General features: G+C 41.0%; 1 protein-coding gene across 5 annotated transcripts in view; it reads right to left on the reverse strand.

Annotated features, from left to right (window-relative positions):
* LOC127575907 (actin-binding protein WASF3-like) overlaps positions 1-1132 on the reverse strand; it is a 67445-nt gene extending 66313 nt beyond the window's left edge. For 2 of the 5 annotated variants that reach the window (XM_052026132.1, XM_052026131.1), the window contains exon 1: positions 1010-1071. Coding sequence is in view for 1 of the 5 variants with exons in the window: in XM_052026133.1 (XP_051882093.1) it covers positions 669-732 (64 nt within the window). In the remaining 4 variants the exon portion in view is untranslated. Of the gene's footprint in view, positions 1-668; positions 784-1009 lie in introns of those variants that run through there. The other 3 variants (XM_052026135.1, XM_052026136.1, XM_052026133.1) reach the window with 3 other exon arrangements.
* Positions 1133-18147: the final 17015 nt, after the last annotated feature.

Below are 18147 nucleotides of genomic sequence, written 5' to 3' on the forward strand. Positions count from 1 at the left end.
GGGCAATTAATCTCCAGCAATAAACATCCCTTAAACTATGAAAAAAAATTTTAAAATGTTGTAACTAGTCTTTAGAACTGCATGTACTCAACAAATGGGTTTTCAAGCGAATGTTCTTAATGGGTCCTCAAGGTTTTCAAATCTCCAATCAGTTGCTAGCGTGTGTTGATTATTAATATATATTATTTGTTTTATCTTATAATACTCTGCTGCATTTTTAGAACCAAGCATCAGACTGGGTCATGCAGAGGTTTATCAAAAAACTTCATCTCGTTTATCTATAATTTCCATATAAAACAATCCTAAATTACTACATTTTAAAAACACCATGTTTTGTTAGTTCCTATTCAAGCGGCGATTTTTTTTTGCGTTGGTTTCTCTTTACTCGTCCAAACAATGATCCTTAGCATTTAGTACTATAATTACTGTTACTGTAAACATCCAGATTTAAATTTTACTTTATCCCCAAAACTTTAATTTTCCAAAGCTAATTTTTACCCACTTGTACTATCAGTTAATATGTTAACGATTCTCGAACGTATTGCATATCAAACTGTATCATTTAAAAAATCGGCGTCAAAACGAAAATGTAAATGAATTGCACAAGTGCGCTGCAAATTAAAACGGTTATAAGGGGGAGAAGGGTCTTCCCCTCTTCCCTCACCCACCCGAAGGGAGCTGTCCTGTTGAACAGGGAGGCAATCCGCTCCATCGATCGCCTGCTGTCCTCATGCACCCGCATAACGATAACTAAAAGACCGCATTATCGGATTAGAAAGGTAGTCGCCATAGCCGCGGGTTCACATGGCCATCAATAAATGATCTATTTACGATTAAAACGCATTTTCCCCACATTTAACCTTTGGTTTTCAGCGAGCTACCATCTGCTCATAACTGCGGTGTAATTATTATAAACCAAACATCCGCCGGCTGCCCACCGCCCGGCCAGTCCCAATCGCACCCCTGACCACTGGCAATTCGTTAACTCTTTCCCTCACTCCGCACTAACCTCGGTTGGATTAGCCACAGGGCTCGGGATCTCTCGGCCCCCACTGGCCGTCCGTTCGAGAACCGTTAAGACACCAGAGCGCCCATCAGGGGAAAAAAAAGGAGCGCGCCGGCTTAACCTAACCTGATCACGGGCACGTCCTGATTGACGTGCGTCTTAGCCACTCGGGGCGTCGGCCCTGAAATTCCACCGTCCCAGGGACGTCGCCGCTGTCCAATGAGATGAGCGCTGCTGCAAGGTCATCCATCAGGTTAGTGTGGTGGGGGGGTGCCGGGGCGCGTGCTGCGGTTGTGATCTGCCGAGGCGGCGCGTGAGGGAGCGCGCGGCTTCACCGCTGCAGGAGGCTGCTGGCGACTCAAATCGGTGAAACTCAGATCAATCTTCACTTTAGTCCATTTGACTTTATCTTTAAAGTCACTGAAATCTAAGTATTTTATCTATTGAAAGGGCAAAAGGTCTCAAAAAGTACTGACTTTTGTTTGCTTGCAAAATATCCAACGCCGGGATACAGTTCACGGCGAAGCCTTGAAACTGCGCGAGCGTGTTTACTGCATTGGTAAATGTGCTTTAACTTCGTTCAAATAGCCCCCACAAAAAATACATCTCTGATAATCAGCGTGTTGCAAATAGTGCTCATTGGACTTCCATTATTTTGCTTGTATAGAGACATTTCGCTAAATGATGTGGCCGGTTTTAATTTCTTCGTCGAGTATTAATGTTGCAAGCTCAACTTGAAATACTGGATCCAACATCTAGCGTAACTCTGGTGACGCCCAAGATGTCCACTAACAACAATCCTTTCCCCCTCCCATTCCTCATCTCTTATGCAGTCATGGGGGGGGGGGGGGGGGAGTGAGGATGACCTACTTACACTCCAGTCCTGAGGTGGCTGATGAGGGCATTGTGAGACCTGCAGACTTCGCTGAAGGTGGAGCAGAATGTGCTTGATGAGAAGAACAGGTAACACGTTTGCGAAGTGGTGCACTGCTTCAATCATTTACACTGGGCTTTTGTGTTGTCTGGACAAAGGGATTTGAGTACCATCCTGAATGTTCCTTGCCAATTTTGAGTGATCATTGCTCATCTATATGTTGCCCTTTAACAATATTGTACTAAAAAGTCTGTTTCTACAAGTAGGCTTGTGACATCTAGAATTTCCACTTCCAAAGTAATATGACTGATAATCTATACCTGCCTCAACTCTTCTGCTGGTGGAATCTATGTCTTTGTTATATCTGCACTTGACTATTCCAATATTCCAACCAACCTTGAGCCAGTTCTCTCATTTTTCTGAGGTTATCCAAAATTCTGCTGCCCATGGCCTAACTCACAACAAATTGTATCCATTGATCTTCTTCTGAGGCAGTCCCTTAAGATTGAGATGACTTGCCTCAGATACAGTTCTGTGGTGACCAAGACCAATGTGGGACAGCAAATTCTTCTATTGATGGGGTAGGATGTGCCTGATGGGACAGGCAATGGGGTGGTTTGTGAGCTGGGGCACTCCTGTCATTTTTGCCCTAGGCACCTTGTGTGCTCCCAAAAGAAGGACTCATCATTTTCACTATCATCCTGAAAGCTCCTCCACTTTGAGCAATTATGAGCTAAGAATTCACAGGAGTGCCTTTCTTTCAAGGAGATTTTGAGAACATCCTTCAATCTGTTCTTGTACCAACTGAAAATCTCGGCCTGTAATAGAGCTGGGAATAAACTATCTGTTTTGGGCTTCTGGTGTCAGGTATGCAAATAAAATTGCCTGCCCAATGGAGCTGACTGAGTGCAATTAAGACCTCACTGCTGGGAATGTTGGCCTGGATTTACTTTATCCTACCAGTGAATTTGGAGAATTTTGCAGAGGCAGCCTTGGTGCTATCTTTCCAATGCCTGGAGATGCTGTTTTATGTGCCAGATGCATATAGGAGGGCAGAGATCACTGCTGCCTAGTAGACCATGTGTTTCATGCCAGCTTTCTGGTCTTGATTTTCAAAACCATTTTCCTATGTTGTCCAGAGGCCGTGTTAACACACTGGTGAATTGGTGAACTTGGTGATGGTGAATTTCAACACTGATATATTCTTTTGCAAAGACAAGGCTCCCAAGATGTGGGAATTGTTTCATGCTTTCCTGTATCTCAATATGATCCTTTATTGTTAGAAGGTGATGTTATAGACCAGGGTTTAAAGAAAACCTTGCTCAACAACATCAAGGGTAGAGGACTTTTGTCTTGTGGAAGTTGATTGTAAGGACATCTTGTTGGTTTTAGTGAACAAATCAACGATAGTGTGGAGTTTGGTGCCAGAACATAAGCAAACGCAACATTGGGTACTGAAACTCAACTACTGAGGTTGGGGTTTCCTTAGTTCTGGAGTGTAAGCACCATAGTTTGAACAGTGTCCCATTAATCCTGTAGATTAACTCCATTCCTGTGAGAAATTGTTGGAGATGAGGTGCCTCATTGTGCTAAGAACTATTGAAGAATTGCCTGCACAATGATGCAGCCTTACTTGACACTGAAACTGGCTGTGTGATGGACTTGTCAAGATCATGGCTTACGATCCATCATGAACCAAACGCGGAGTTGGGACAAATTTCTGCTTTATTTGATAAGGGTTCTCCTCAATCCCTGTAGATAGTCAAACACTTTAGTGGGGTACAAAAAAACCCATGCATTGTGGTTGGTACAGCTTCCTGTATTTCTTTTGGAGTTATTGTGTGGTGAATGCTGTGTCCACTGTGCCTCTAGATACACAGACTCCACACCGCAATTCATGAGGGAACTCTTGGACACTGGGACGAGGTAGTTGACAGCAAGATGAGAAACCCAGAGTTCTTCCATAGATGTCAATTATGGTGGACATCAGGGAATTCATATGCAGTGGACATTCTATTGCTCCTGTTGGCTTGGAGATGACAAATTGTCTGTGAGGTGAAGTCCACAAGAATTACCTTGTGGGAAATTGATCACTTAAGATGTTTTTGTCACATTGAAGGCCCTATACAAGTGGAAGTTAGTTGAAGTGTACTTATAGCAATGATTTATGTTTGCCTGAAATTGTTTGATATTCATACTGTGATGTGGTCTTGCCCAGATTGACCACAATCAGTGAGGATAGGCAGCAGTACCTCCAGCACAATTATTCTCAACACTTATGCCCCACAAGGCTGCATCCTCAGCCCTCTACTCTAGTCTCTATCTACTCATGACTGCGTGGCCGGATTCTGCTCTAACTCCATCTACGAGCTTGCAAATGACACCACCATAGTGGGCCATATCTCAAGCAGCGATGAGTCGGAGTATAGGAAGGAGATAGAGGGCTTAGTGACATGGTGTCATGACAACAACCTTTCCCTCAATGTCAGCAAAACAAAAGAGCTAGGCACTGACTTCAGGAAAGGAGGTGGTGTACATGTACCTGTCTACATCAATGGTGCTGAGGTTGAGAGCTTCAAGTTCCTCTGAGTGAACATCACCAATAGCCTGTCCTGGTCCAACCAAGTAGATGCCACGGCCAAGAAAGCCCACCAGCGCCTCTACTTCCTCAGGAGGCTAAAGAAATTTGGCATATCTCCTTTGACTCTCACTAACTTTTATTGATGCACCATAGAAAGCATCCAATCTGGATGCATCATGGCTTGGTATGGCAACTGCTCTGCCCGGAACCACAAGTAACAGCAGAGAGTTGTGGACACAGCCCAAGACGTCACGGAAACCAGCCTCCCCTCCATGGACTCTGTCTATACCTCTCACTGCCTTGGTGAAGCAGCCAGCATAGTCAAAGACCCCACCCACCTGGGTCATTTTTTCCCCTCTCCCATCAGGCAGAAGATACAGGAGCCTGAGGGCACATATGACCAGGCTCAAGGACAGCTTCTATCCCATTGTGATAAGACTACTGAACTGTTCCCTTATGTGATGAGATGGACTCTTGACCTCACAGTCAATGTTGTTATGGCCTTGCACCTTATTGTCTACCTGCAATGCGCTTCCCTGTAGCTGTGACACTTTACTCTATATCCTGTTATTGTTTTTACCCTGTACTAGCTCAATGCACTGTGTAATGAATTGACCTGTAAGATCGATATGCAAGACAAGTTTTCACTGTACCTCGGTACAAGTGACAATAATAAAACAATACGAATACCTCAATGCCTGCTGACCTACACTGACTCCCAGTTAAGTAACAGCTTGATTTTAAAAATTGCATCCTTGTTTCCAGATTCCTCCAATGCTTGTTCCTCAGTATCTCTGTAATCTCCTGCAACCCTTTAATCTAGCAAGATGACTTCACTAATCTAATCCTAGCCCAAATTTAATTGCTTTACTATCTGTTGCCCAGACCCTGAGTTGTGGAATTCCCTACTTAAACATCTTTGCCTCTCAACATTTCTTTCCTCTTTTTATGGCAGTCCTTAACATCTACTTCTTCAAGTAAATATCTAATTTGATAACTCTCCTGTGACATGCCTTAAGATGTTTTTGTCACATTAAAGACCCTATACAAGTGGAAGTTAGTTGAAATGTACTTATAGCAGTGATTCACGTTTGCCTGAAATTGTTTGATATATGTATTATGATGTGGTCTTGCCCAGATTAAGTTTTTATCTGAGTGGAAATCATGCTGTTAGTGGGAGATTTTTGGTGGGAATCTATTATAAATTTTAAAAGTAGGGCAGTTTCCATGCTACAGAAGATTGTGAACTTCAGGTTTAAAAAAATGCTTTATTATCATTTTATTCAAGGTGATTAAGTTCGTGCTGAAATTGAATTTTGTTAAGAGGTATTCCTCTCTTGAATTTCTACTTTAGTTTTTATATTACTGGAAGAGTTATCTATTCATTCTTCCTGCTTCTTTCAAATTATTGCATCACCTAAAACTGTCATAAATTGAAGGAGTCTTGGTTATAGCAGGAGACCAAGCATTTACGCACAAAATCTTAACATTCTGATTTCTCATTAAAAGACAGTAGTCCCACTCTATTCATGAAGCCTGAAATATTGTTAGCAAGTGCCAGTATGCTCACATGCATGATATCATTAATATCCTGCACTTCGGAGAAGTGCATAACAAACAAAAATGCAATGCTTTCTCCAACTGCTGCTGTTTCCCATGGGAAAATTAACAATTAATTGTGAATTACCTTGTATTGGAGATCTTCCAATCAAGGTCACCTCAACACAATTGGTAAATCAAGCATTGAGATGTGTCAATTATTAATAGAAAACAGAAAATGCATGGAATACTACACCTACCTCTAAGTCAGTCTTGACCAGAAAATGCCAACTAATTATTAAGTCCAACTTCATGGAAGTGGAGCAGGATATTTTATCACATGAGAGAGCATCTAGGTGACTACAAAGTCTAGAGTGCCATTTAACACTGAATTGCATAAAGCATCCAAAGACACTGACTAAGGCTATTTACCTAACAAGTGCATTTTTTTCAACTCTTCAGGTACAGCTAACCATGACCAATCTTCACAAGGGCAAGGCTTAGGTAATGTTTGCCAGGTGGTGTCACATAACACATGAAGCAGCTATAGTATTAGGAACTATTGAATGTTGCAAATCTAAATAACACTATGTTTCATGATGAAGAAGGAGCAAATAGAAAAGGATTCCATGGAATTCACCTGCAAAGAGACTGCAGGTGCTGGAATCTGGAGCAACAATGTGCTGAGGAACTCAGCGAACCATGCAGCATCTGTGGGAGGAAATGAATTGTCGCTGTTTCGGGTTGAAACCCTGCATCAGGATTGAGAATGGAGAAGCGAGGTGGCCAGCTTAAAGAGAGTGGCAAGAAAGGATTCCGAGGCAATTGGTGGACTGGGGAGGGGTGTGAGATGAGAGGCAGGTAATGCCAGGTAGGGCAGGTGAGCGGGGGCTGGAGTTGGAAGACTGTGGCAGGTAAATGATAGATGGATGCAGACAAAGAGAGAGAGGAAAAAGAAAAAACAGATGGAGCAAGGTGGGGGTGGGGGAAGGGAGTGTGAAGATGGGAGACAGCTGCTGGAGGGAGATAGGCAGGAACACAAAGCGCTACCAGATCTCGATTCGGATAAGTAAAGGAGGTTGAATGGAGGCCATTAGGGAAGACGTGGATGACAGTTGGAACCAGATGAGGGGTGGGGGGAACCTGTGTGAAATGGGTGGGGGATGAAGATGGGTGAAGGGGAGCTGAGGGGAGGGTGGGAAAGGGGACAAGAAGGAGAGGGGAGACAAAAGGGGAGGGAGTGGGGGAAAAGGGGGAGTTACCTAAAATTGGAAAACTTAATATTCATGCAAATGGGTTGTAGACTACCTAGGCGGAATATAAGGTGTTGCTCCTCCAGTTTGTATTGGGCTTCATCCTGGCAGTAGAGAAGGCCAATGATGGACAGGCCAGTGTGGGAATGGGAAGGGGAGTTGAAATGGTCTGCAACTGGGAGCTCGGGATAGCCACTGCAGACTGAGCATAGGTATTCTGCGAAACGGTCGCTGAGTCTGCGCTTGGTCTCACTGATGTGAAGTAGGCCACATCAGGAGCACTGAATGCAGTAGACAAAGTTGGAGGAGATGCATGTGAACCTTTGCTTCACCTGGAAGGACTCTTTAGGTCTCTGGATGGTGGTGAGAGAGGACGTGTAAGGACAAGTGTTACATCTACTGTGGGGCCAGGGGTAAGGGAGGGATGGGTTTGGAGGGATGAGCAGACCAGGGAGTCACGGAGGAAGTGGCCCTTACGGAAGGCAGCAATGTGTGAGGAGGAGAAGGTGTGGCTGGTGGTGGGATCTTGTTGCAGCTGGCGGAAATGATGAAAGATATGTTGGATGCGGATGCTCACTGGGTGAAAGGTAAGAACTGGGGAACTCCATTCTGTCTGGGAGGAGATGGGGTGAGAGCAGAAGTACAAGATCTTCCATCTCCTCTATAGAAGATTAGGCTCCATCAACCACAGCACAAGGGAAGCCATGCTTCCTGAAAAAGGAGGACATTTCTGTCCTGGAACAGAAAGCCTCATCTTGAGAGGAGATGCGGTGGAGAAAGCAACTGGGAGATAGGAATGGCATCCTTACAAGAGACAGGGTGGGAAGAGGTGTAGTCTAAGTAGAAAAGGATTCCATCTTGAGTGAAGTACAGAGGGATCTAGTCTGTGAATCACAAAAAGTTAGCAGGCAGGTGCAGCAAGTAGTTAAGAGGGCAAATGGCATATTGGCCTTTATTGAAAAAGAGCTGGAGTTTAGAAATAGAGAAGTTTTGTTACAATTGTTCAGGGTGTTGATGAAGCTACACCTGGAGTACTGTGCACAGTTTTGGTCCCCTTACCTAAAAAAGTAGCCTTCAAGGCAGTTCAGAAGAGATTCTTCAGGTTAATTCCAGAGATGAGAGGATGGGCCTATCAAGAGAGACTAAACAGGTTGAATTTGTAATTCTTTGGAGTCTGGCACATATAAGATCCTAAGGGAGTATGACGAGGATGATGTTGGAATGTTTTCACTAGTGGGAAAGTCACAAACAAGGTGATAAGATAAAGGGCCAATCATTTAAAATGTATGTATAGAAATTACTTTTCAGAGAGGGTGTTGAATCTCTGGAATTCAACAGAGGGTATGGAAGCTGGATCATTAGAAATATTTAAAGTGGAGGCAGATACATGTCTGAAAGATTGAGAAATTGAGGGTTATGGGGAATTGGCACAGAGAGGAGGTGAGGCCAGCATTGATCAGCCATCATATTGAATGGTAGGGCAGGCACAAGGGACCTGGTATCCTACTCCTGCTCCTATTTTCTTGTGTTCTTGTGGAGAAATATCTGATGAGGGTCAGGACTTGTTGCTTGGAGATTTGTGGGAGATAAGTGGATTTTGTACATATTCTCTACTGTGTTAGTAATAATTTCCCAGAGAAAATAGTGGTTGCTTCTGCTGCAATAAAATATATTTTCCAAGTTGCTAGAAATTCTGTGTTTGGACTGGCTATCTAAAGTAGTGAAAGTTGTCATCTTCCAAAACTGCAGATAGTCAAATGGAGTTTGTAAATGTTTACTACTGTGTAAATTCCTGCTCAAAAATATGGTGAAATGACAGCACCAACTTCACAGTCCAGTGTATTAATTTCCAATAAGAGATGTTTTTAGAAGAGGGTCGAGTTACTGTTTTCTCACATTATTGCTGTAGTTCTTTCCCCTCTAAAGTGTGAAAGAAATCATTGTTAGCTATACCTGAACTGTTGAAAAGAATGCACTTGTTAGGTAAAGTGTTTTTGGATCCTTTAAGGAATTATACTTCATTTTCATTTATGTATCTGATCATTAATATACCTCATCATTTAATTTTAAATGAAGACCCAAGAATGACAGACTTGTTTTAAAAAAAATACTTTTTTGTCAAATCTGACTTTCAGTTAACAAATTGTCAATTTGGATTCTGCCTTGATTCTTAAAATTGTCAACTGTCTAAATCATAGCTATAACATAATTCAAGCTAGGAATCAATTATTCTTTATGAAGTTGCAGTAGATAACAGTAGAAAGAAAGTCAAATTTTGTACCTAACTTTTATGGACTACCTCTGATTATGTTTTGAACCTGTTTTGTTTCCTAATTCAAGTCAGCAAATTCCATTTATACACTATAATACTTCCAGCAGAAGAAAATCTTTTAGTGTTTGGCAGAACAGTTATCAAAATCAAGGGCTTTCAAATACATATTAGGAGGGGGTGACCAAACATTGTCAAAGACAAAGATTTTAAACAGCATTTCAAAAAGGATATGAACAGACTGATTTGCTGAAGATGCAGTTACCAATGGTGAGGTGATGAGATTGGGAATCCACAAGATATAGGAGAATATCTATCTGACCAACCTTCCTATTATAAGATTCAATCTCTCAAGCACCTCTTACACTACTCTGAGCCACTGTGTTCTGTTTCTCTACAGTAAAGTACAGTCAGGAAGGCAACATCCATCATCAAAGAACCCCACCATGCCATCTTCTCACTGCTACCATCAGGCAAGAAGTACAGAAGCCTGAAGTTCCAGACCACTAGGTTCAAAAACAGCTACTTCCCTTCAACCATTTGGTTCTTTAACCAACTGCTACAACCCTAATCACTACAGTTTAGCAACACTTTGATCTCATTGCCCAAAAATGGACTTTTTTTAGTTCTAATTGTGTTCTTTCTTGTAAAAGTTGTGTATAGTTTATGTTTAACTTATGTTTTTCTTGTGAATGCTGCTTATGTGATGCTATGTACCTGTGATGGTGTTGCAAGTTTCTCATTGCACCTGTGCATACATGTACATATGACAATCAAACTTGTCAAGATAATGCACTGACACTGAATATTAACCATAGCATACAATAGACAGATTGTGAGCTATTGTTTGTACTTGGTGTTAGCAATTACATAATCATAGGAATTGTCTCAGCAATTATGGAATCAAAAGATTACCGGCCTTTAAAAAAAAATACCAGAAGATATACAAAATGAGAAGTAAATTACCTATCTGTCGTACAGCACGGATACCTCATGCTACCCAGTATAACAGCCCTAGAGATGGGAAGGACAGGATATTGGCCGACTCTATTACTGAGAGAGTTGACAATGTGGTTCAGTGGGGCTGTCAATCCCTGTGGGACCAAGTAGGAGCACGTAGGCCTTTCTCCAGAAAAATTGAAGAACAAAAGTAATTATTCACTTTTGAAGCACCATCTTCTTCTTAAGCAGTCCCTTGGGATTGAGGATGACTTGCTTTCACTTCAGTTTTGTGGATTCTGAGGTAACTGGTGAGGCCTGTGTAAGAACCATGGACTTTCCACTGATGGGGCAGGAGATGCCTGATGGGGCAGGTGGGTGGGTAGTTTGTGTGGTGGTGTCCTCCTTTTGCTGCTTTCACACGGCTTCTGTGTGCTCCTGATGTATGGATCCGAGGTTCTCAATAAGATTCTGGATGTCCCTTCCCCACTTTGAGTAGTCATGGGCCACAGATTCCCAAAATTCAGTCGGGGGTGTTGCATTTTTTTGTTTCAGGGAAGCTCTGAGCACATCCTTAAATCTTTTCCATTCTCTGCCTGGTAATCTCTTCAAGTGATAGAGCCCAGAATAGAATGTATCTTTTGGATGTCCAGTGTCAGGCACGCAAATATTGTAGCCTGTGAAATGTGGCTGACTGAGTATAATTAGGGCCTCATCGCTGGGATGTTGGCCTGGCAGAGAATACTGAGGTCAGTTCACTTGTCCTTCCATTGAATTCAAAGAATAATTGTGGAGACAGCATTGTTGTTATTTTTCCAGATGCATCTTCTAAGTAGTCCAGATCTCAGAAGCATAAGGGGAAGCAGGAATGTTGAGTTTTGTGCCAGGTTTCAATCACCCTTTTCTTCATTCGATCAAAAGCTGCAGTCATTCATTGAAGGCAATGGTGAAATTCATCGTCAATGATTGCCTTCGCCAAGACCTGACCCCTGATATGGGAAGTGTCTCATGTTTTCCATCATAACCCTTTATTTCAGAGGGCAGAGTGGTGCCGCAAGGGCAGGTTGGTAAAAAAAACCTTTGGTTGAGTGTAAGGCCTATCCTCTCATATGTTTCAATGAATGAGTTAATGTTGATTTGGAGCTCAGACTCCTATCATGCTCAAACTTGAGCACCATCTATAAATTGTGGTTCCCATACTGAGGTCACCAAGGAAACACCATATATAAAAAGGCCCACAACAGAATATGCATTGAACACAAGCCAGCAATTGTTCAATGAAAGTCACTTAGGAATCCCATTGCCACCAGCTTGAACATTCTGCTAAGAGGCTTCCAGTTCCTTGCAGAATTTTAAGCTTTGATACCGTGCACAAATGTAAGCTGAAATTCTCTAGTTGATTGATGCTGTCAAGCCATTTGTGTTCTGATGAAGGATCTCATCATTTATTCATTCTTTGGGATCTTGAGTTGCTGACAAGGCTAGCGTTTATTGCCCATCCCTAAATGGCGATGAACCATTCCTTGTAGTGCAGCACTGTGAAAATACTCCTAAAATCCTGTTGCAGCATGAGTTTCAGGATTTAGACCCAGTGATGATAAAGGATCAGCAATATATTTCTAAATCGGGATGGAGTGCTAGTTGGAGACTCAGTCTTGTTGATGATATTCATTGCCTGACACTTCTGTGGCACAAATGTTACTGTCACACATCATAGTGTCATAGAGAGATACAGTAAGGAAACAAGCCTTTTGGCCCATCATCCATGCTGACCATCAATCATCCATTTATATCAATCCTACATTAATCCCATTTTTTAATGTCTTGTAGCGGTTGCTACCGCGGAATAAAACAAGACTCTACTCGGAGGATTGCTAAACAGAACTGGTTTATTTTCCCGCCTTGTGCGGGCCCTTTAAGGGAGAAAAACTCCCGCCCAAAAAAACCGGCAATGACGTAAGTCCTACGTCATCAGGACTTTCCCGCGCGCGGGTTCTCCCCGTCGCTCGGAAAGACGAGGCCCGCCGCCATCTTGGGTCTCGTCGCTCCGACGCTGCGCGACCCGACTGCCGAGCCGGTTCGCCCGACTAGACGGTGAGTCGCCACAGTCTATATTTATATCAGAGCATGCCCGAATGTTGTTAGGTTTTGCTGCATATGGGCATGAACTGCTTTATTTGATGAAGAATTGTGAATAGAATTGAACATTATGCAATCATCAATGAATATCCCCTCTTCTGACCCTATGATGGAAGAAAGGTCAATGATGAAGAGGCTAAAAATGTTGGACATTGGATGCTGGACTGAGCAACTCCTGCGATGATGTCCTGGACCTGGGATAATTAATCTCCCAAAACATTACGGTCTTTTTTAACAAAGTATGACTCCAACATTAGAGTATTTTTCCACTGACGTCCATTGACTTAAGTTTCACTAGGGTTGTTTAATGTCACACTTGATTAAGTGTTGTATTGATATCAAGGGCAGCCACTCTCACTTCCTCTCACCTCCTCTTTAGCCTTTTGCTCCATATTTGGATCAAGGCTGTGATAAGGTCTAGAATAGCATGGTTCTCATGAAACCCAAACTGGACATCAATGAGCAGGTTATTGGTGAGTTGGGCCATTAGAAACATAGAAAACCTACAGCACAATTCAGGCCCTTCAGCCCACAAAGCTGTGCCGAACATGTCCCTACCTTAGAAATTACTAGGCTATGTTGAAGATTTTCTCGGAGCCTCCTCCTCCGATTGGCTGTTTAATTGTCCACCACCATCAATAACTAGATGTGACAGGACTGCAGAGCTTCGATTTGATCCATTGGTCATGAGGTTGCTTAGCTCTTCCAATTGTTTGCTGCTTTTACTATTTATTATGCATCTAGCCCTGTTTTACACGTTCAACAGCTAATAGCTGCGGTGCTAGTAACTGCAGTTTAATAGCACATGCTGGGGAATCTTCCCAGTGAAACAGTGCCAAGTTAGCCCTGGCACCAATTCAGTGACTCCACTCATCTCAATGAAGAAGAACGGCTGCGAGGGAAAGAAATAAGTTACATGTAATTTAATTCCTATTTAATTGAGTTAATTTAAATATATTTAATTTCAATGTTTTAAATATGTAGGAAAATGTTTAATAGCTTGTTTAATTTTTAATAATTCTTGAATGTTTTTGAATGCTTGCATATGTTTCTCTGGAATTGTCCATCAGTGAGAAGGACAATCAGTTCAGAGCTGGCATCTTTGCAGAAGTTCATGTGGGGGGATCTGTTCCACTTAAGAGTTAGCAAGCAAACAGGAACCACTGGAAGCAAGCAGCTGTATGACAATTCTGAATCACTGAAATAAAGTTCTTGCCTCTTTCTGCAGTAATTACAGCTTACTATTTCAAGTCTCATTTGAAAATCTACTTTGAGTGGCCAATAGGTTAGATTGGCTTTGAAATTGTTTGGTTTGTCCATAACAAATTTTCCAATACATTGACATTTTAATAAGTGATTTCTACATATAATGCAAATCATATTAATATCAGTATCTGGGCAGAGCTGATGGGAATGTGGGGAGAATAAAAAATGGGATTAATATTAGGATTATTGTAAATGGGTAGTTGTTGGTTGGTGCAATCTCAGTGGGCCGAAGGAACTGCTTCCATGCTGTATCTATCTATAATTCTGTGACTCTCTATGAGTTTGTGCTGTGAACAAATAAACATTTAGTAAAGGCATAACCATTCAGCAGGGAATTTATTTTTACTAACATTAACTGAATAGTTTATGCTGAATGAGTGACTAATGTGAATCCCAAAGATCAAATTATTAATTTAAATTACAGAATATTCTATGCCAAAGATGCACTAATTATTTACTTCATTGCTAATTGTTTTATTCTCTGGTTTAGTATTTTCTCATATACACAATGGCAACAAAAACATACTTAATTGCTATTTTATCATATCATTGATTGAATATAGTTATTTTTCTTTTATAACGTTTAGCAATGGTGTTCAAAAATGTTATGTTTCCTTCCTTGAGCACAACCTTGACTTCAAGTTGGTCACATGTCAGTTTTACTTGATAATGAGGCAAATGTAATCTTTGGTGGAAAAAATGTAGCAGTCCAACCAATGACTTCAACACAAACTTTGATGTTTTGTTGTAATTCATATTTGCCTTGAAATTGTTTGCTCCCTTTAAATTTTAAAATTAAGTTTTACAGCGTGGTAACAGGCCCTTACAGCCCAACGAGTCCGCGCTGCCCATTTTAAACCCTAAATTAACCTACCCATACGTCTTTAGCATATGGGAGGAAACCGGAGCACCCAGCGGAAACCCACGCAGACACGGGAGAACGTACAAACTCCTTACAGACAGCAACGGGAATCGAACTCCGATCGCTGGCGCTGTAATAGCATCGTGCTAACCACTATGCTACCGTGATTTTCTTCAATTTATTCCTGTATTTCAGAATATAGTTTTCTAGACAACAGATCATATTGCAAAAGAAACAGTTGAAAATATTAAATGATAAGTTTGCTGTATAGCATTAATATATTTTCTAATGTGGTGGCTGCAGGATTGATTCCATAATATGACCTGTATATGACCATTCTCTAATGTGGTGCTGGCTGCAGGATTGATTCAATAATTCCCCAAAGTTCCTCATCATGAATAATTTAATGAGTGACTGAGACAGGAAGAGGTGTCAAGCAGGACCAGATTTTTCCCTGGAGGGTGAGAGAAAGCAAGATTGTAAATTAACAAAGATCATGCTTTTCCATCTCCCACTTCAAGAATCCATAGCTCCTCAACTACAACATAAAATATGTAAGAAGAAATTACTTTTTGCTTAATATTACCCACTACTTCTGCCCACTATGTAAAATATATTCTTTAATGAATTCCACACCCATCTCTTTTAATTACCTGTTTCCTTCCTTTTGTCTGCTTCTTGAAAACATTAACCTTCTACAGTAGTGGATCTGGTAAAAGACCTCAGCTTCAGAAAAAGATGCCCAGTTATAATGGAGGAAAACCATTGATAGCAATTCCCCAGGTTTTTCTGAATCTTATGCCAAAATCTTCACAGATGTTTGAGGAAACCACCTGGGAAATTCCACCTCACTGCCTTCTTACTTCATCCAATCAATATTTGTTATATCAGCTAAAATACCGACCTGATTTCAGGAGACATCCAGAATAGGGATCCACCTATCCTCACTTTGTGCACAGTCACAAAGAATTAGTAGAAAGAACGTGAAAGCTCAGGAATTTTAATTACCTTTACATCTCAGCCATTCATTTCTGCCCTCTAAATAATATTCACTCCATTGCATTTGGAGGCTTGTAATTTGTATTCCAGCTGATCCATAGGTGGAGCGGTAGACAACGTTTAAAATGGAAGATCAACTTCAATATTCCCTTCCAATAATTTGCTTGAATCTGATCCAGTGCTTTCAATTTTTTCCATCTTGTGCAAGAACAGCAAGTACAGCCTGTTCAAACAATGTATTAAATCCATCTTGCAGAACAATGGGTATACAGTAAAAACATACCAGGCACATCCCAATATGTAAGTAAACATTGTATATAACTTCATTACAATTGTAATTGATCTTAATCTAACCTTGGTGACATGTTAATATTGCAATGCAATTTCTATTGCTTTTACTTTATTCATAGTAACTCTGAAAGATCCCACTTTACAACATTTTGGTCCAAAAGCTTGTAGGTTATGACACCTCACTGTGGGTTCACAAGCTTTTTAAATGTAACGAAGGTTTCTGTCTCTGCTGCTCTTTCAGACAATTAATTAAAGATCGCACAACCCTGTCTAAAATAATTTTTCCTCAACTTCCCTCTGATCCTTCAGTTGACTATCTCAAATCAATGCCTCCTGGTCATTTCCTGTGCTACTTATTAAGAGAAATGGATCCTTCTCTGGTGGGGAAAAAAAAACAAATGGCTCCAGCAGTCCAACCCCTGACTTCAGTATAAAGTGTGATATTCTGTTATAATTAACACAGATTGTCCTATTAAACCAACTGTCTCCTAAGAAAACAATCCTTGTGCAATCATATTCTCCCAATAACATGATCAAACCTGTACGTAATCCTCCTGCTATGGTCCAATAGTGTTTAAAAGAATTCAATCATAAACTCAATCCTCTTACATTCTGCAATGTGACTGATAAAATATCCCATTTTCCCATTTACTTTCTCAATGTTTATCTCCCTATCCTGTTACCTTCAGGGATCTGTGATTTGAACTTTAAGTTTCCTCTGTTACTCAACACTTCTCAAAATTTGACATCTATTGTATGTTCCTTGCCTTGACCAAGTCTTTGGACTTTTGATGCATATCTCCTTAAAAAAAACCTGATGTCACATTTAATAGCTCCTTTCTGAAGGGCATTGCATTGTTTATTCATAGATTTATGTATCCATCCTATATAAGTGCAAGATGTTCTTTAGTTATTGCTTAAAACAATGGTAATAGATTGAATGTTCTTTATTTATATATTAAGTGTAAATGAAATGGTAAAGCAGGTGCAGTATTAAAAGAAGACTGCCAGTCCACTTCCTGGCCATTTCATGTTCCTGCTGAACCTTCACTTTAAACTATGATTCAGTAACTATATCATCTGTTACTAAAGAATCACAAGAGACTGCAGATGGTGGAATCTGGAGCAAAAATTAAACTCCTGGAGGAAGTCAGTGGGTTAGGCAGCATCTGTCAAAGGAAAGCGATGGTTGACGTTCCTGGTTGAGATCCTGCGTTAGGACATGCTGTTACTGACTCTCATTTTAAGCAGTGAACATTTGAGTGTTCCTTTTTAACTACTCTACAAGGATTTGAACTGCTAGTTGTTTCTGCACCTTACACTATTTGTGCCAACTCTAAAAATGCCTTAATTGTTAGGATCATTTGTACTTTATTGCATCTTGAATTTCAAAATGATTACAAAATGTAGCCATGTGACTAGATCAAAGTAATTAGATTTGAAAATGAACAAAAGGCCAGTTATATGGAATAAAATTCAAACCAGACTCAAGCCCACTTTTTAATTTATGCATTCCCGGTTTGTAGAAGTAAATGGGAAGTAGGCAATTTTTTCTCATCCTTAATTGCCCTTGATGTAATGGTGATTAGCAACCACTTGTACTGTGAATATCCTTCCCTGCTGGGAGTTAGGGAGTTCCAAGATTTTGCCCTTGTGATGATGATGATGACATTTCACGATGATATGTAATTTGGAAGGAACTTGAAGGTGGTAAATTTCTTGTGTGGCTGCTTCCTTTGAGATATATGAGCTTCTTGGTTTGGGAGGTGGTGTTGAAAGGGATTAGCAAGTTCCTATGCTTGTAAATGGTACAACCTACAGCCAAGTTGCACAATTGATTGAGTGAATGAATGCCTAAACTGGAAGTTGGGTTGCCAATAAAATGAGCTTTTCTGAACTGGATACTGTTGAACTTTTTATTGGAGAGGTTGTCATCCAGGTAAGTGATGAGAATTCAATCATGTTCCTGGCTGTGCCATTTAAGTGTTGAAAAGGTTTTGGGGAGTACCAAGCTAAGGATACCCAACCTCTGAGTGCCCCTCTGATACTCCACCACCCCAGGATATTTATAGTGGGGTATTCAAAAGCAACATACTATTAACATTCAAGGGAACATATTTAGACTTTCT

Source organism: Pristis pectinata, chromosome 11 (assembly GCF_009764475.1).
Source record: "Pristis pectinata isolate sPriPec2 chromosome 11, sPriPec2.1.pri, whole genome shotgun sequence".
In the NCBI taxonomy this organism is placed as follows: Eukaryota; Metazoa; Chordata; class Chondrichthyes; order Rhinopristiformes; family Pristidae; genus Pristis; species Pristis pectinata.